Below are 20,977 nucleotides of genomic sequence, written 5' to 3'. Positions count from 1 at the left end.
TTTAGCAAAATAGCACAACAATTGCGGAGTAAATCTAGTAAGACTGAAATTAGAAGCTACTCACAAGTACATGCCAATATTGTGGGACGCCTCCGTAGAGGGCGCCCCAATAAGTGGAAGTATCTCAATATTATTATAGGCAGCATTAATGCATAAAGATATTTGCTGATACATGTAATATTTCTTGGTACGTATCAAAAACACAAGGCCTGCAGGTATAGCGTTGATCTTAAGCCGAGACAACGGTATTTGTCTCAATCATAACTCAATTCTAAGGCACTTTTAACCCTGGGTACCATACCACAGATATATTATTCCATTCTGTAAATAGACCAGACAGATAACGAGATGTACATCTTTAGGGACCGTTCACAAACACTTGTTAGGGGGGCCTGATGTAAAAAGGGGGGGCCTGAAAAATGTTGACCCTCCTTAGGGGGGGCCTGAAAAAAAATGACCACAAATTTTCCTGGAAAAATTAAGTTTATATGCTTTTCTATGGGTTTGACCCATAATTTTCAAAAAAAAAGGGGGGCCTGAAAGTTTTGAGGTCTGTAAAGGGGGCCCGAAAAATTTTCGCGATGAATTTTTTTTTGCATCAGGCCCCCCTTACAAGTGTTTGTGAACGGTCCCTTAGTTTTGTCTTACATTTTACAACACATACACAGAAACTTCTTTGATGAATTTGATGGGCTGATGGGTTGATCCGGAGGGATGTCCTTGAATCATTTTAGTTGAATTCCTATGCTAGTGGAGACCGGGAATGGTACTAAGGCAGACAAATAGGTCTCACAGAGCGGATGACAAAATCATAACTTTCCAGTAACATAAAAAAAAGGTATGGAATTTGCTGTAAATCTGGAAAATCCCATTTATGTAATCCGGGAAGATATCAAAATGAGAAATTGATCAAAAAATGTATCAAATTTTAGTTATTTAGAGTCCGTTGACATTCATGAGCATTGAAGCCAACCAAGACGGGAGAACCAAAACCTCCCTCGAGTTGTTTCAGTCAGTGTTTCAATATATAGTCCGATCTGCCTTGAGCTTTGTGGATCCTCACACAAGATCTTCCATCCTAGAAGACAAGATCACCGTAGGGACAAGTCCAGCATCTCCAGTATTCGTCGAATAAGCACGTACCCACAGAGTATTACGGCTCGCTAAACTTTCCCGGTTAAGATACAACGTATCACCACGGAGTACCGACATTTCTGCAGAAGACATGGCTTTATGGTTGAGTCTGGCGCGAACTTTGGTTGTTAGATTCGAAATGTCGATGCCTTTGCTAGTCACCTTTAGACTGAGCTCTTGGTTTGAGTTGGTAGGTCGGTTTCGTTGCCCTGGAATTAAAAGAGAGAAAGAAAGCAAGAATTAGTATATGTTTTGAAGATTTTGTGAGAAACGAATGAACAAATTAATGTCATAATGAAATATTGGGACAAATTTGAAGGAGAAAAAACAAAATATGGAGTCAAATTAAGAGGACCATTACACTAGGTTTGCGCTTGTGAGATGCTTAGTAATCCAAACAAGTAGGTCATTTAATTGATATAACCCTTTCAATAAAACACGTATATTACCAAAGCTACACTCACTCTACTGTAACTGATTTGCAATATAGATTTAACTCAAATGAGCGTAAACTTATTATTTAACTTGGGCGTCAATTTTATTTGTCTGTCCATTTTACACGGTGTTTGCTCGCGCAATTTTTTTCAAGACTGCTTGATACAGACCATACGACTGTGAAATGATAAAGATGCCATCATTGTTTAGTTTAGTTAAACGTTAGAAGCAATTTGTACGTGTTTTGTTGCAATCAAAGGTTTTGGCAACTACACGATCATGAAACTTGTTTGGGATATATTTGTCCAGTGGAATACATATGGCAAATGCAAACTGATTCGATTTGAGGCTGATTTCGACTGTTGATATACCGTATACAATTGACGGGCCATATTGTAATGTCATATAACATTTGATTGTTTACCCTAAATAGAGTCCTCCTCATCATTTTAACATTACTTACAACGTTTAACTGAACAATAATGTTGTAACGTATAATTATTAAAATGAGAGATCTTTCAGGTTTATTAAGGAAGGCATTGGTAACAAAAGTTAACGAAGTACCCAAAATATTATTATTGAGGTAACAAATTCTTAAGCCAACGCTAACTTCTACGCTTACCACGGTTATATCAATTCAAAACCACTGATTGGTTTTCAAATAATCTGGTGTACGCGTAGAAGTCGGTATTAGCGTAAGAAATCACCTCTAAAATCACTTAAGAGGAAGCCCCGCAAGAGGATAGTTCTTCTGGGGTGAACCAAACCTGCCTGGTTATCAACTTAATCAGTGACAAGGTTATCTCTGAATTTGACAGGTACTATATAATTCAATTTGATAACCAGGCAGGTTTGGTCCACCCCAGAAGAACTACTCTGACGGGGCTTCGTCTTTAAAATAAATATAATTCAAACCTACCATTATATTTAGACTTCTTTGGACTTCTCCTCTGGACATTCTTCTGATGTTTCCCGTCACACTGATCTTCATCACTCTCTTGAAACCTTTCCGTTGACTTCATCCTCATTGCCGTCTGTTTGAACGTATTCTTAGAAGCATCTGACCTAACTACTTTATCATCATATCCCGATTCCGACTCATAGTCACTTGTGCTGACAACTGGTTTCTTCTGTACCTTTACTTCTTCTCCAAAGCAACTTGACAACACTAAAGTTTCAAGATCTTTCCAGTCTTTCGTGACATTCCCTCCAGATGTAGGAGATCGATATCCTGAATCTGAAGAAGTATTAGATTGATTGTCTGCTTTATGTTGTGTCAGTTCATTTTCTTTTCCGCTATTATTTGGAGAAGATCTGTCATCGGAGCAACTTGTTCCAGAGTCCACAGAGCTAAGTGATGTCAATGATCTTCGTTTGAGTTGCTGTTCACTGTGGTATCTTTTTAAGTTATTGCTTGTGTGTATTTCATGAAGCGCAGTGCAAGAGGCGGATACTTGGGTGGATAAGTTCTGAGGTGGCATTTTCTTGGTAGAAGACACTTTGGCAATAGATGGTATCGGTACTGGTTTTAAAGAGCAATGTTTAATATGACTCTCATTGTTAGTTATTTGTGGTGGTATATAGCGAGCAACAACTGGTTTTGGTTCAACAACATGATCAAAAGGTCTGTCACGGTGACGTCGACTTGAATTTGAAGAGTGTTGCCTGCTTGAATTTGAAGAGTGTTGCCTGATGTCCGGTCTGGGGATTCTACTAACTTGATCTCTGTTTTGTGGAGGTACATTTCTACGACTCTCTCTTCCGTGATGCCTTTGTCGTGTTTTATTTTCAGAAAAGTCATCAGGTTTAACAATTTGTATTTTTTCATATTTAATAGTAGCTTCCTGCACAGAATACCTCCCACTTCGACACACTTCTCCTTGGATATCTGGAGAATGTTGCGGAGATCCTTGACCAGTTGGCGGCCTTCTGTAGTTTCTAGAAGCCGTCATATTCTGAGCAACGCGTTGGTTCTTTTGATACAAACGACGTCGTGGAGAGTCATCTAAATTACAAGATACAGGACGTCGAATTTCACGACCTCTTTCAGCACTTCTGCAACTTTGTCTGTGTCTTCGAGGTACAGTGTCATTTCTTTGGTTATTTTCTGGAGTATACCTTGCATTGGAAGAATCATAGTTCTGTGACTCACATCGTTTTATATCTCGCGGATGGCGATGGTACTCCCTATCGTCACCAACGTCTAAGTATCTATCAGTTGTGCTGCTTTTGTGCTCATACATGTTGCTTTTCGCCAAATTGGGCTCAGATTCAAACCTGGAATGTAATCTCGGTTTTGAAACATCATATACTAAGTTCGAAAATTCTATCTTATTTTTCATTGCTTTTTCGAAGGATTTTCTGACTGGCAATTGTCGTGTAAATTCCTTCACTCTATCTTCCTTTACTATCCAATTAACAGCTTCAGTAGATCGCGATCTTATGATCTTCTTTCCTAACACTGGACGTTCTATTCGTTGTGAAACTGGTCTATTATTAACCATCAACGCAGGACTAGCAAGTTGATCCTCCGTTGGCATGGTTGGTGCGCGATCTTCAAACTTCCAGCCATCCCAATTCTGTATCTCGCTATAGCGACTTTTCAATGATCCTAACCTCGCTTCACTTGATCGCGACCTCAGCTTTCCAACCCATCTTCCTACCCGCGATTCAGGTCCAATAACCCTCGAAGCTGCTTTCTGCAACTCCCAGAGTCCTCTTCTTCCTCTTCTCTCGCCACTATCATCATCATAACCACATTTAGTACGTGAAGATGAGTCCGGTGATTCACCTCGCTCTCGAGCACCTCTCGATTTCGCAGCATCTTTTGATTTTGACCTCGACCTGAGTTGTGTAAATCGTGTATAAAAGCTATTACTGACAGAAGACATCTCTGAGTTTGAGGTAGATGTTGTACATGTCATTGATTCTTGACCATCAGATGTGTCGCAATTAGAAGTGGTGGATGATGGCGATGTCAAGGTGTTGTCATAATTGCATCGGTTGTTATTGTAATTTAGTCTCTCTCGTGATCGTGAGTGGTGTCTTGAGAGTCGGGTGCGTTCTTTACTTAGTGCACGTTTTCGCTTGTCGCATTCGTGACAGCTATGATCTCCCTCTGTAAGATATGAAAAAAGAAAGGAAAGAATTAATAATAGACGTAATTACTGCGGAAGTGTAATGGTTTTGATGGAACATTATTTGATCAATATAATAAAACAGGTCTTACTAAAAGATGATCCCGCAACTGGTAAAACAACATTGTTAAAACCAAATCTTTTTATTATCACGCGAGTGTGCGTACCGGTATATAATTTGTCTGGATCCACATCCCCACATAAAGGCACACACACCCCACCCGACACGCACACCCATCAAACAGGACGGGCGAGATGCATATAGAAAATACCGGTAACTCAAAGTAAAATTAACAAGTTGCTGGCAAAGGTAAGGCTACGTTGCTACCGTAATTAAACATTATTTTTCAGTTTTAAACATCATTCCCAAATGGCCCAGGTGACTTGTGCATGCTCTTTAGCCCGGGTCTTTAGCATCAAATATATAGATAACAAAGAATATTGTTTTTTACATGCACTGGTGGTAATAATATGGAAAATGTGATAAAAGCAATGATTTGAAATCCCTGCTGACGACAAGACATATCGACCCGCATATTTGTTTGCAGCATGCCTTTTCATGCTTATTGTTTTTGAAATTAAAACGACATTGACATGGCGGATTAATGTTAATACACATGAGAGAAGAACAAACGAATGGTGCCCATCTATTTACCAAGGTCACTATATCTATATGTTGCTTGGAATAGACAAATAATTATATGGAAGAAAAGTTTTAATCATGTTAATTGAAATTTGGGAGCATGAGTCATGACAACCTTGATACTGACATTATCAACCACCACTTTTCTGAAGACACAAACACCACGTACAAACAACACAAATAGCGGTTACAGTTGCAAATGGATGTGGATAGCTTCGCAGGAGTTTCCGACTAGCAATCAACATGATCAGCACATTCAGAAAAACACAGTTTAAGAGTGAAGATTGTAGTGAGTAACCAGTCCTTTATAAATGTGCTGGCCACTATCTATTATAATATAGTAGGCTTAAACTATACATTGCGAATTAATTAAGTTATTTTAAAATAAAATGTACATGTAAGTTAACTCAAACCGGCAGTGTATATATCGAAAGCAGTGAAATCGGACATTCCTAAGCGAAGATATTGAGTTCGTAAGTTCTGGTATTACAAAATTGGAAATTGAGATATCGTGGGTAAAAAGCTGAAAAGACAAAAAAAACAACGACAACAACAACAACAACAACAACAAAACAAACAGACCAGAACAATTTGGAGTACATGTAATGAATTAAAAGAGTTGACATGAGATTAGGAATTAATGTTTTCTGCTGTTTCAGTGTGCATGTTCTCATCGTTGATGGTTTGGTGGACTGTCATGTAGATGTAAGCGTGATCCTAAAAATGCCTTTCACATTGACCAAAACTAATTACAAGACCTCTTCTACATTGAGGCTGGCTTTCCTTTTAAAGGAATTTTTATTATCATCTGCTTTTGAAATCGCTGCAATAAGATCGGAAAAAAATAATCACAATGGTTTTATTAATTTGATTTGCATCAGCAGCATTGGGAGCATATTGTATGTAGAGATGACATTAAGATTTATCTGTGTCAACAGACAACGTCGTTGTCAAGGTTATCTGTGCAGTTGACGCTTTTGAATCCAGATTTAATTTCTGATCCAGATCTGGAACAAAATGAGATCCAATCCAGATCATTACTACATCTACTTTTTACATGATTGTAATGCCCAATTATGGTATACTAACGCTATGAAAGATTAAAACTTAAAGTGTAGTTAACCCGGGGATCTTTCCTTCCAGGATCTGTGTTCAGACCAATCCAATGCAACTCACATAAAGCTTGAAGTATATTTTTTATTAAAAGCCGGGGATCTTTTTTCCAGGATCTGGATTCAGACCAATCTGATCTAACTCACGTAGTGTGTACAACCTAATTATTGTCAACGTCATGTCCAAAACAACAATAGAGTACGCCTTAGGCTTGACATACAACATTGTTCACTTCATTCATTTGTCAAAAAAGTACAAATTTCCTTCAAACCCCAAGACCACTAATTCAGTGCCACATCATGTGGCGAAACAAGGAAGCAAACACGCCTTGGAAATGCAATGTAGCGACAAAAATAATATGAATATTGAGATGTTTCTTGGACCGTGTGTTATTTGTGCAAACCTTGTGGTTATTCTTATTGTGTTAGTCATTTCATATTGACAGAGATTCATTCTAAAAACCATGGAAACGAGGAAATTCATTCTAAAAACGAGTTTTGGTTGCGACATTACGTAAATTACGTAATAACATTATAGCAAAACGGATGGTCATTCTATTTTTATATTACATTATTTATGTACCTTTATTGGTAATTGTAGCAAGATTTTAGAAATATACAAAGATGTTTATAGCTACGTTTCTGTGGTGAAATTTAGAATAGAAACGGTTATTTTTGAAAGACGTTATTTTTATATGCCCTACTTTCGGTAACACACATGCATGTATACAATTTCAAAATCAAAGCTATACATGTATACCGAAGAAGTCAATTAGTGTGCAAATGTGGGCGTGCGAGAAATTAGTGTTTTCGGAAAGAAGAAAAGATATGAAAACGCCAAAACTCGGAATAAGAAAGCAGAAAGAAACAAAAAAGAAAGTGCATGAACTTCTGCGCGTGCCTTCTGAAATTCACTGCACACGACCATCGGCCAAGTCAAAGTTGATTAATTTCATAATGATTAGACGATACAATATAGACATTAGAAGTAATTACTAAATAAGGTCAAGGGTACATATTGTTTCCAATAAATAAAGGTTTAATCATTTCTATTCGTTCTCATATAGAAATTTAAGCTGTAATTATATTTATTGATGAATCAAAGCCGCGACTGTTCAGTGTCAAAGAATATAGTATTCTTGAGATATTTAAATGAAGAAATTATTCATTACACATCTTTATTACTCACTCACTTTCACCCTGACAGCACTTTTATTAGATTGAAGATATTTTCTACCACATCCAGACTTTTTTACATTAGTAACGCGACCTGATTTTGGTACATTTTTAGCTACTACTTTGAATGACAAAGAAACGAAGACAAAAATATCATCTACCACAAGCTACACCACTCAACGACGCTCGCTCCTCCAAACGTATGCTCTGCATGCTAGCCATAGGATTCAACATAAAAAGTCCAAGTTTTTAGATATTTTCTCAAAATATTAAGAGCTATCATAAGAACCACTGAATCAATACTAGGCTTGTTTGTACTCATTATAATGCATTTGTCATGCTGATTCAAAATATAGTCATGAAAATTGACAATTCTGAAATTTTTGAAAAATTTAAACAAAATTTGAAACTTGTCGTCTGCAGTCGACATCCGCGTGAAGAGAGTTAAAATATGTGTTGTAAGCCAGTAAAACCAACATCACATAAACCACACCCATACCTTGGAAAGTATAATGCAATATCTGCTTAGTGAATACTACACTATATACTGTCTTTTACCTTGTGAGCAGAATGGTTCAAATCATAGACAGTATAGCTCTACTGTGTATGATCAAATATACCTGCCTCCAAAATATCAAATGCAATATTTGTTTCCCAGTACAAATGCAATATCTGCTTAGTGAATTACTACACGATATGTTGTCTTTTACCTTGTGCAGTTGTAAGCAAACTGATTCAAATATACCTGCATCAAAAAATAATCATATGTAGTAGGCCTATGTGATATTTTAGTTGTAGTAAGTTCTGGAGCTGTCCTTGATGTGTAACCTTATGGTTCTATAAGATCAGAAAGGGTTCTGGAAGGCCAGAAAGAACTACTAGACCTAAAAAGAGTTCTGGAAAGGCTAAGGGGTTCTTTCAATTTCAAGATGGTTCTACGTACTGGACAACCAAGAACCATGTGTCAAGAGTGTAGAGCAGACAGATCCAAAAATATTTAGCTAAGACCCTACAAATAAAATGCAGTATACTTGCTATATTTTTACTTGCATTTTTACTTTGAGACATACTTGATTTAGAACACCTGCCCCACCCATGTAAAAGGACAGTATCTGATATATATTAACCATGTGCAGATACTACACTTTTATTTGGCATTGCATCTTTCCATATGGTTTGGCTTCAATATTTCAAGATTGGTTAAGCAATAAAAACAAGCCAGTCATTGTGACAAATCAGAACGCGTTGCCTTGGTTGGTGCAAAACAAAGATGTTGAAATACTGCTTAGTTTTCGGGTATTTTAACTTCAAGATATTCAGTTGTCTTCCAGCGGTTATATCTCTTGTGTTTTAATGCTAATATAGCACAAACTAATGCACCATGATATGCCGGAAATGCATATGCATGCCTTTGTCTCTTTTATTTGTTTTTGCTGCAAAGTAAAAATAAATTACTAATTCAATTTGTTGATTAATTTTGCATATGAATTACTTTAAAACTAAAATATTATTTGGATTTTTGCTCCAAAAAAAATTAATATGGTGTAAAAGAAATAAATATTTATGACGCAATTGTTATCAAAATGTCTTAGATTCGACGTTTTACGTGCTTTAATCGTCACTATTTTAAACTAGTATAAGTTGGTTAAAAGTGTATTTTCGTATAAGCAGGTGCGTGTATATGTCATTATTATTGTCATGGTTGTTTTAAAATAACAAACTTTTAGTAGAAATATTATTTAGATAATCTCATCCCCGAGGCATTTTTCTTATAAATAACTATACACATAATTCCCTCATGATCCCCAACAATAATATATTAATACCATCATGAATAATTACAGGAGATTACTATACGTCATTACCATAATCATCAGGTTATCAAATTTGTTTTCAAAATAACAAATACAATAGAAATATCATTTAGCTAACCATATGTTATGGACATTACCCATTTCTATGATCCTAAACAATAACATATTTTTACCATTATATATCAATTACAACAGATTAGAGAACCTCTTATTTGATCGTTTTATCCATTTCACTAAACCATTAACAGATAGATCGTAAAAATGCATTCTTATCTTATGTAAATTATTCCGTAGATGGACTTGTATTATTTTTTTTTTTATTGTATATTGAACAAAAATCTAAAAATAGTTGTCTGACGTGGCAAATGTGATAAAGCCACTTCACTCACGCAATTCCCTTGAATAATAATTTTCATTTTCTTAAGTATGCCTTTTCAAGGTACAACACATTATCTGCAAATATATAATATAGAATATACTGCCCTTTTACAGGGGAGACATGTGTTTTCATGGTTTTGGAATCAGTCTGTTATCTGCTTTAATGTAATATCTACAGGTAAAACAGTATTTATATAGTATATACAATTATACATTGCATTTCATTTGAGAGGCAGACATAACAATAGCCTATAGTTTTTGCTATCAGCAGTAGATAGCACAAATCATAACAGGTCGTGTTACTGCCGAGGGTGTGGCGATAGCCTATTTTAGTTTTTGCTATCAGCAGTAGATAGCACAAACAAGAACACGTTATACTATCCTGACCGCCGTGGGTGTGGCAAAGTTCCTATTTAGTTTTTGCTATCAGCAGTAGATAGCACAACTCATAACAGGTCATGTTATCGTGACTACCTTGGGTGTGGCGATGATAGAATATTTTAGTTTTTGCTATCAGTAGTAGATAGCACAAATAATAAAACGTTATGCTATCGTGACTGCCGTGGTGTGGCAATAACAGCCTATTTTAGTTTTTGCTATCAGCAGTAGATAGCACAAACAAAACACGTTATGCATGCTATCGTGACTGTGGCAATACTTTCCTATTTTAGTTTTTGCTATCAGCAGTAGATAGCACAAACAAGAACACGTTATGCTATCGTGATTGTCGTGGGTGTGGTAATAATTTCCTATTTATTTTTGCTATCAGCAGTAGATACCAAGAATACGTTATACTATCGTGATTGTCGTGGGTGTGGTAATAATTTCCTATTTATTTTTGCTATCAGCAGTGGATAGCACAAACAGGAACACGTTATTCTATCGTGACTGCTGTGGTGTGGCAATTATTTCAGTGTTTGCTATCAGCAGTAGATAGCACAAACAAAAACACGTTTAATGTGCTATGTGACCATTTTGGTGACTGCATGCCGTGAGTGTGCTAATAAAATCATATGTTAGATTTTGCTATCTGCAGTAGAACACAATGTGCTATCGATCGTGACTGCCGTGGGTGTGGCATATAGTGTATTTTTTTATATTATAATATCACTTGGTTTCTGAACAGATAATTCGATTTGGCTTTATAGAAGCTGGTGTTATAAATATTAGTAGTAATATAACAAAATAGGGCTTATATAAAGATGAGATTGTGTTTCAAATTTTTGGTATAATCACACTAATGCATGGTATGTGAGCACATGCACTAACCTCAAACAAAATAAGGCACATAAAATGTGTATGCACATATCAACAGAATTTGATCTAAACATCTATTCATATATCAGTTGTTTCCCTACACATGTTCAACGATCTTGAAAGATTGGCAATCACTCTTGAAACATGACGTGAAGGACAAATCTGAGTGTTTATAAGATTTAAAATAATATTTAAAACTATAGTGTGTGAGTTGTCTTTACAAAACTGGGAGTCATATCCATTTCCTCCAAATAGAAAATCGTTAGAAATGGGTTCGACAGAATTCAGCATTTTCATTGCCACATTTATATTTCAAACCTACAAAAGCACGATAAAATACATTTATGTATAGCAGAGTGACCATGCATAGTTTTTTAATTGTCTGACTCTCTGCTTTTAACTTGATAAATATGCATGTTCACGTTAATGACCATACAAATACTGACATACATAAGTGACAAGCATGAAGGACAACGATAATGTTCATTGAGGTATAAACATGGTAAATCATACTCATGTGATCATTCGAACATTATTAACCAAGGCAGCAGGAACTGATTGCTTAGACAAATCCTTGAAATTGATTGGATTAATAATACTATACTCTGGATTTTCTCGTCCTCTGAAGATAGCTGTATAATGGAATAGAAAGATGGGGGGAGTGATATTTTTACTTTTTCGAGATTGAATTTTATTCCTTATTAACTCTTTTACGAGTGATTTTCATTCAGAAAAAATGACATCCGGGAATGAAATTCACTCTTTCCATATTCATGTAGGCACTCTTTTAAAAATGAAATTCAAGGTTTCGCAGATTCCATTACTACCAAGTATATAGCTTTATGTCAGCATGACAAGTGGTCAGCTAGATCGTACAAAAAAACAACACCAGTTTTCAGGTGTTTCTTTTCATTAGATGACCAAGTGACTCATGGTGTTAACAAAACACAGATCAATTGTATAAAATATAGCGGTAAATTGTATATATCATACTAGCGTGTATAAAACAAGTATTGTTGCAGTCTTTCAGTTCAGTAATTTGAAATACATTATTACTTCACCAAGGGCGCGCGTGCGGAAACAAAAATTCGTGAGGGCATGATGTGCAAAATAAAGATTCAAGCGACCCGTGTACAAACTTTGCTAAGAATCAAACATTTCCTTTCTGCTTTAAGACGCGTGAAGGCGTTGACTGCCCCGAATAACACAAAACATCTTCAACAGGTGGTCACGGGTTAAAAAGAAAATAATTTTGAACTTTGTAAGTGTCAAAAAATGCAACACAATTATTCAATTGTGTCCATTTAAAGTGACCACACACTCGAATATTTGTTTAATTTGACAGTTATTCATATTTTTGATGAAATGCCGCCATTTTGAAGTCGTCTGCTGGGCGTGCTATATATAATTTACACTTAATGCAGCGTACGTTTCACCTGTTTGCGAACAAGTTTACTTCACACCCTTAAACTTGAGAAACCATGGCAACGGTCTTGAAGTTCAAGTATAGGCTTTGAAGCTTTGTGTTGTGAAAGTTCATTGAACGATGGATGGGGGAATTTGGAAATAATTTAATAAATTTAATAATAAAATTACTTCGTTATATTTATATCGGTTTACATATTGTAACAGCAAGGAGCTCTTTGGATGGTAAAATGGTATATTTGTGTCCGATGTGTTTTGGATAGGCCCTATTGGTCCCAGCTTCGCGCCTTCTCTGTACTTTAAAAAGCCATATTCCAGAAGTTATAAATTTCGTATATTCATTCATTCATCTTTATTTTATTCAAATATAAAATATTCTGCATGCATGATATGATGGTTATCCTTAGTGCTATAATCAACATAATACTTGCTCAACATTGAAATCTTGCAGTTGAGTGCATTAAAGGGACGATATACTATTTACTGAATTAATTGTAAATATAAGTCTGTATGCAACATTGTATCTTTTTAAAATTGCATATGTTAAAGACCTAACACAGCGATTTGCTCATTTGGAAAATCGTAAAAATCTATCAAAATTTCATTTTTTGCACCTTTGTTATAAGCCTGTTTATAGAGATGTGCTTCACATAACCTGCTAATGCAGCCAGAAGACAAAATATGAAATTTTACATGAAACTGTAATCTCTTCTTTAAGTATATGAGAAATCGGTCGAGGCTTGTACTGCTGTTTTCCTTAGTTTTTTGCTTATCGCTTCATTCCAGAAAAAGACAATATTTTAATGACCTATACTTCACTTTTAAGCAATTCAATTTAATTAATTTTTGACACTTTCGCTGGGATCACTGAATGTGCCTTTAACATGTTTAAAAGTAGATTGTTTATTCATTTATTCACACAATACAAGAAATGAGCAATCAGTTTTAAATTACAATTTTACTAACTTTTGCTCAAACCCATTTTCTTCTGTTCTTAAATTCTATTATTTTCTTATATTAGTTTTTATGCGGTTATACGCCTATTGATTGTGTTCACTCGTGAGAACAAAATTATGATACAATTTGCGAAAGGAAGTTAAACTCTCAACCTTTCCCATACACCACATATAAAAGATATTTTACCACCTTAATTAGCTTTTAATTAGAAAAACGTTTAAAGGTATAATTAGACCATGCTCTCTCTAGATACCATCAACAATACGTTATTTCTCAATTAACGCCACGTACCGTATAATCATAGCAATAGTATTGGCAAATTCTATTATAATTCTATTAAATATTTTAAAGAAATTACATAAGGCCAATTTTAAAACTCACTTAAGAAAGCTATAAAGCATGGTGTACAGTGGACTTAAATAAAAACAATTAAATAATATCTTACATGGAATACAGATATTCTGTACGACAGACACCGCACGATATCAATATAAGTTTTGTGTTAATACAACTATTGCAATATTTCTTGTGGTTCTAATGTGTAAATATGACGTGTACATAACTTCTCAATCATTCTAATTCAAGAAGCATTCGCGGTGAATGATTATATTTACAAATGAATGAAGCCATGGCAATGATGAAACAGTAGTGCATAAAACACATTTTAACATAAGCACTCCGGAAAATGGTTTATAATAATTATGACTTTTTAGGGAATTTAAATAAAGGAAACGATGCAGCCGTTAAATTCATCCCACTGACCAAACAAATTGTTTTCGAAACAAAAAGGTTAGAAAAGGTTGCAGAAAACGTTTTAATGTCGGGTTATATCATGAAAAGTGTATAGAAACGTCCAATATCATTTCAAAAACTAATGATTATTATTAAATCTCGTCAATAAACACAATAGGCCTACCTATTTGACGGACACCATACATCTTCTCCCCAGTTCTCGGATGGCTTCGAAAAAAGAAGCGTTGCGAATAATATCACTTTGTCAGGTAACAGATTCAGATTCAGACGAACTTCTAACGTTGTGACTGAAACCTTCAATCTTCAGCTGGATTGTGATAAAATGGACATTGAGTATCGGTCACTTCCGGGTTTAGATGACAATCGGTGAGGAACAGAATCACTACCATGCAGGAAGAATCATAAAGGCCATTCCTCACGCCGGTTGCCATCTATTTAAACCTCTATACCGGAAGTACCGGTACTCAACGTCAATTTCATCTCAACTCAGCTGAAGACCGAAAGTTTCAGTGGCAACGTTGGTTCGCCCATCAACAATGATCAAATGTGACCCTAGTCGACCAGATTTAATTTAAATCATTAGGTTCAAAAACAGCCTATGGTTTCAAAATACTACTCAGCTTAATGTTTTTCTGGTTTTTTTTAAAGCGGCTTTAAAAAAAAAAAAACATTCCAGGGGCGTATCTAGAATTTGTAGCGCAACAACTTATAAGAGCTTATAGAAGGAGAATGACGCCTATTTTGGAAGGAGGTGAAGAAACAGTTGATATGCTCAGGGGTCAAATGACAAATATATGTGAACAAGAACTATTACTTTAGCTATTTTAGGGTGGTAATTGATACACAGTAATCTAAGCATTTCTCCTCCTTCAACTTCTCCTCATCCTCCTCATTCTTCTTTTCTCATTCATCTATTTGCTCTTCCTCTTCTTCTTTTGACAAACGTAGGTGCTTAGGATGATTGATTACGTGAGTCTAGTAACAAATTTTTTTGAAAAACCATCCTCCTCCTCCTCCTTCACCCCACCACCTTCTCTTCTTCTTTTTCTCCTTCCCCTTCACCAATTATCCTTCTTTTATTTATGAAAAAGCCAAATGTATGCAAAATAATGCACTGATGACGAGTACATATTACCAGAAAACACGTATAAAGCGAGTCTTGTTCTATAAATATCACGAATAATGACGAATTCAACATGTTCCTTGTCAGAAGTATGTTGTATGATGTTGTCAATGTCAATTACTCATTGTCAAATGACGGAAACTCTTGGAGCCGCATATCGTGTACATCGGAAGAACAATCATCGCCCATCACTATATGATCATTACAGATAACAAATTATTAAGCACGATTTGTCAAAAAGTGCTAGCGAGTCGAATCATAGAAGTCTATGGTCGAGTCATATATAGTCACCTGCCCAAAATAATTGCCAGTCTTTACATATAGAAGCTATCAAATGATGACTAGGGTGTGGAACTGTGCCTTGAGGGTTGAGGCTTTTGGCGTTCATTGCTACCAATTTTCCATGCATACGAAACTTTGAGTTCAGATCGATGTAAATCGAGCGCCGATCCGAATCTGTGGCATTTTATATTTGGTGTAATACGCGTCACAGACTCGCGTCACGCGCGCATTACTGAGTTCAGTAGATTCAATATAGCGCAGATAGATCTCAGAGGATGATTTAAGGAAGCCCCATCATGCACTGTAAAAGTGTTATCACTAGAGTTTCAACTGCCACTTTACTTTTCAAATCCCATTGAACTCTGTGCAAAAGATGTTGTTTTAGAATTGCCCGTGTGTCATTATTACTTGGTCGATTTCAGATCTAAAGTGATGTATGCATGAAGGATAATTCACACCTTCTGTAGATAACATAAAATGTGAAATCGACCAACCTTTTGAAGGTGTTTTTATTGTAAATATATCTGTCAAAATTCAAATTTCACCATGCACGTGTGTATGCAGTGGGCGGGCAGTGGTGTCATGTTCACTCACACAGCTGTGCTAACCGCAAGACTTGCTGGGAAGTGCTTAAATCATCCTCTGGATAGATCTGGTCTGATCTATAACAGAAACTTGGGTGAGAGTCCCTAAAGACCACCAGACATGGAGGTTAAAACACAGGATGCACTCCTAACTACTCATCATTTAATCAAGCTAAAAGAGAGACAATAGTATTTAAAAATCGAGTGGTATAATGACTTGGAGTATTATAGCCAAACTAGAAGTCGTAAAGTACACCAGGAAGTCAGTGCCCGCCCCTTGTCACTATAATGTTATCTTATATGCTAAATTCGAACCGTGAAATGAAAAAACGTAATGAAAGTGCGTGGCGGTCATTTTAATGTAGACTTGGTTCATATGATATTTAGTTTCATTGCAATCATGTTGGAGTGGTGCTTTGAACTAACGCAGGCTTGGCAGGGTGGAATGACCCATTTTAGTGAAAATACTTGATTAAAGAAACCCAAAATGCGAAGTTTGTCAAATGTGCTCAAAGTTGTTGTTGTCTACAAAGAGTGAATTATGAGCATTGGCTAAGGAAGATTTCAAACATGGGGGCTGAAACTTGAAAATGTTTTGGTGGGGCACCGGGGGGGTGCCAGAAAATTGTGCAAAATATAGGTCACAAACCCCCATTTTCCCTCTATTTTATCACATTTTTTAACTTCACCTGGGATTATATATAGGGGGGGGGGTGATGAGCAATACATTGAAACATATTATAATAAACATTCAGCTTTCTTTAGGTTCAACTTTAAAATAGCAGAATACATTTAGACAGATTATGTTCTTTAAAAGTGGACGCTTTCCCATAAAAGCGTGTATATTTATTAGTGAACATGCATGCATAGGGGCCTACCTTAGTAAATTGTAGTCAAAGAGTATTGCGTTTGAATCATTGTTTTAAATTGTTCTGGCTTGCAACAGATTCCTTTCAAAACAAGTAGGCCTACTTATATCTATAGTAATATCAATTGATACATTCGTTTTTCAAACCCCGTGTGTCTAATCACTACACAGCACTGATTTCAGCTATAGCCTACATTTGAACCAAAAGAGCATCTTATTTGTCCATTCAATGCTAAAAATACAAACGAAGGAGTGTCGCGTATAGTGATTGACGTATACAATAATGCTCCATCGTATTTTAATAGTTAATTAAAATTAACTATACGTAATTGAGCAATTGGAGAAACTTCACATTGCTCAGTTTGGTTTTGTAGTGCACTGCCAATCATGAAACAATGCATGTGAACCATTAATGTACAATGTACCTTGTTTGCTATATGTACATTAAATAATTGACTTACACCTATAACATGTTTACCGAGTGACTGTGTAACAGCGGTTCTGCCCTACAACATTTACTATTCAAAGACAGCAAATTTGATTTTGAATGTTACAAACTATTTAACCATGCGACAGATGTAACATTTGAAGTAAGGGGGGACAAAGCTAATGTAATTAAATCAATCCGAACCAGCAACATTCAGTTGATTAAAAATAACGCCTTCGTTAATTCAATGAAAATATATCGATTGACACCACGATGAAAGGACTCGAGCATGAATTTTACATTTTAAGATTTTGGTTTGGATGTAGATGCAAATTGACAAGATCTCCAGCTTATTATTTAACAAGATTAACTATTTCAATTTGACAAGATTTTGTTATGTCACCCTCAAACAAACTATTCAAATTTGGTATTTGTTGGGTTTTTTTTGGTCATTTTTGACAAGACAAACTTCTCAAATTTGATAAGTTGGGTTATTTTTTGACAAGAACCGGCTTGTTTGTAGGCCTACTCATTTTAATTCATTTTTCATGCTGATTCCAAATATGGTCATGGAAATTTACATTTATGAAATTTTTGAATTTTTAAAACAAAATTTAAAACAAGAACTTGTCGTCTGCAGTCGACACCACGTGGAGAGAGTTAAGCAGACAACTTCATCACTTGTCTCCCAAGCAAAAAGAGAGTATCTTCTTCGCAATTGTTTCACAGATACTGCATATTTACCTATAGTATGACAGTAAAGTACAAGTGAACTTGACAGTGACCTTGCCTGTCTCCTATATAAAGAAAGTCAAGTTGAGGGTTGGTTGGCCTTGAGCATCTTTATACCGTCTCTCAAGAAACTACAGATCGAATCAGCATTGTCCAAGCAAGCTTGTTTGATGAGAGAGTTGTATAATTGGTCAAACAAGCAGAAACGCATTTATTGGAATTAAAATATTGAGGTTTTGAAAGAAAATTTGTCATGTTTTGTTGTCCCTTATATCTCTCTGTTAAAGACATATTGGTGTGGCAGCTTTGTTATCAATATACTTGACCAAACCGAATGACATTGAGTATATCATTCATTATGCTCCAGATAATTTCTTGAAATGCACGAAACTCCAGTTAGTTGTCAAGATGCAAATGGGGTGTATGACGTGTCTGGAAGAAGATGGAACATTTGCGGTCAATGTCAGAAATATCTTTAAAGGGACATTCAATCTCAAACTAAAAAATAAGTTGACTGCCGTAACATAAAAAAAAATCTACGGACGTGGCCTAACCTTTCAGCTTTCTTCATTTTTTGTTGTTGATATTTTTGAAAATACATTGTATGGTCTTTCCCGATTTATTAAAAACAAATTTAAGGGACTCGAGAAAATTTTACAGAATTTTTGGTCCTCGAGTTCCTCGACCTATCTATGAAAGTCCCTTTTATAAGTAGTCTTTTAATTAAAGGAGTGTTAGGTCCTGAGGACACCTTAAGAGCGAAGGAAACCACTAATTATTATTGGTCACGTCAGGTATTAGTCTAGTAATTTCAGGCTCCATGTTGAAAGAAACAATATCATTTCGCATTCTTAGTGGTTTGCTACATCTGGAAAAATAGCTTGGAAAATAACCTGACATAACAGATCTAAAAATGCCTTAAGGATGTTCACAGAAATTATAGTCGGCTATAATTATGAAGACAGAAATTAAAGTCGGCTACATTATGCAGAAGTGATTGTGATTGTTATATATATATGTACTCGAAACCAACGTTATATTGAACATGTTAAAGCAAGGGATGGATTCATCAACCGACGGTCCGGTTTCTATTGTTCTAAACAATGGAAACCGGACGGAACCGGCAGTCAACTCCCTAAGTGTAACGTGTAAGTTGCTCAACGGTATACAAGTAAGGAGTCAAAAGAGGAAATGTGTTTATATTATTGTTTCTAAAGCAAAATATCAAGCATATTGTCACAGTTCCAAATTGAAACTTCATTTCCTACAACCATTCAGTTTACAATGACAATCGAAAGCATCGTCGTCATTGTTACTCGCTACTATACTGTTTGCTTTATCAAATGAATTGTATTGGAATAACGACAATTTTATAATTCCACACCAAAGATTTTTTATTATGCTCATCTACAATACGCAGTTCTTTAACCTATATAGGCCTACTTGTACGCTCATATAGAATGACCTTTGAATGTGTGGGTACCAAAACTCATATTTCATATCGTGAGGTCAACTGATATGCTATAGGCCTACATGGTTATGGAACTATGCCATTGTATGAGACAATTTTGACTCATGTCTGTAGGATTTTATCACGTGACTTTGATGACACAGAAAAATCATAAAAAAGTTTTATTTATTCAGACATATAACAATAGACAGATGACAGTCGCGACAATGTGATATGTGCGTGCGTTTGACATTGCTCGTTTAGTCGCTTTGTACATGTTTTGATCATGTTCCAAATACTATTCATCTATGGCAATGGTGTGTGGAAATTAGAATAAACACATTTTGCTTTATTTAATTTAGGTCACCTATTTAATTTAATAATCATATCTACGAAGACTACGATATACCTTTATATTAAATTGTGATATATAGTAAGATGGTCCAGATATAATATAATGTGAAATTCATGACGATGAGAATAGGCTTAAGGGCTGGGGTATGAACGTTTGGACAGTATTTATTTTGGGACATTAGAGCACATCAGACATATCGAATTGCATTCTGAATATGAAGAATGTCATTCTGATATCAAATAATTTTGATTTTTTGAAATTCGCAATTTAATACACATTTTATGGCAACTCATTAAAATTGATATTTTTGATATTTAACAGTACTTGAAGTAAACTTTATAAATCTGATGATTTATACTTAAAGTGTATGTAGGTGGGATGAAAAGCCGACGATCAATTGAAAATTTTGACCTTTCGTATTGAAGATATGGATTTTTTTCCCAAAACACCAAACAAAATTAGGTCTTTTTGGGAAAAAATCCATATCTTCAATATGAAAGGTCAAAATTTTCAATTGACGTCGGCTTTTCCTCCTGCTACATACACTTTAAGAATATATCATTAGATTTATATAATTTACTTCGAGGACTGTTATATATAAAAAATTTGAAAAATATCAAATTTTTATAATTTATCATAAAATGTGTATTATATTAAAAAAAAAAAAAAAAAGAAAATTATTTGATATCAGAAAGACATGCTTCGTATTCAGAATGCAATTCGATAGGTCTAAGGTGCTCTCATGTCCCACAAAAAATACTGTCGAAACGCAATAAACGCTCATTTTGGATCCCTTAAACGTGCTGCAGAGACATGCTTGCTGTTTTACTGAATGAATTGTTCAGAATGAATTGAAATTTGCTTCAATATTGTTCAATGGCATGCAGACAATGTCAGAATAACATTCAGTATATGACAATAGTGCCTATTGAAAA

The 20,977-nt window shown here is 35.4% G+C and overlaps 1 protein-coding gene across 1 annotated transcript in view; it reads right to left on the bottom strand.

Annotated features, from left to right (window-relative positions):
• Positions 1–520: 520 nt before the first annotated feature.
• LOC140164632 (uncharacterized) overlaps positions 521–20,977 on the bottom strand; it is a 45,161-nt gene continuing 24,704 nt past the window's right edge. The window contains exons 2-3 of the mRNA XM_072187971.1: positions 2,489–4,687; positions 521–1,343 (exon numbers count right to left, since the gene is read on the bottom strand). Coding sequence (XP_072044072.1) covers positions 1,060–1,343; positions 2,489–4,687 — 2,483 coding nt within the window. The 3' untranslated portion in view covers positions 521–1,059. The remainder of the gene's footprint in view (positions 1,344–2,488; positions 4,688–20,977) is intronic.

Source organism: Amphiura filiformis, chromosome 11, assembly GCF_039555335.1.
Source record: "Amphiura filiformis chromosome 11, Afil_fr2py, whole genome shotgun sequence".
NCBI classification, from domain to species: domain Eukaryota; kingdom Metazoa; phylum Echinodermata; class Ophiuroidea; order Amphilepidida; family Amphiuridae; genus Amphiura; species Amphiura filiformis.
Note: the sequence above shows the minus strand (reverse complement) of the source record. Positions and strands in the feature narration are given on the sequence as shown.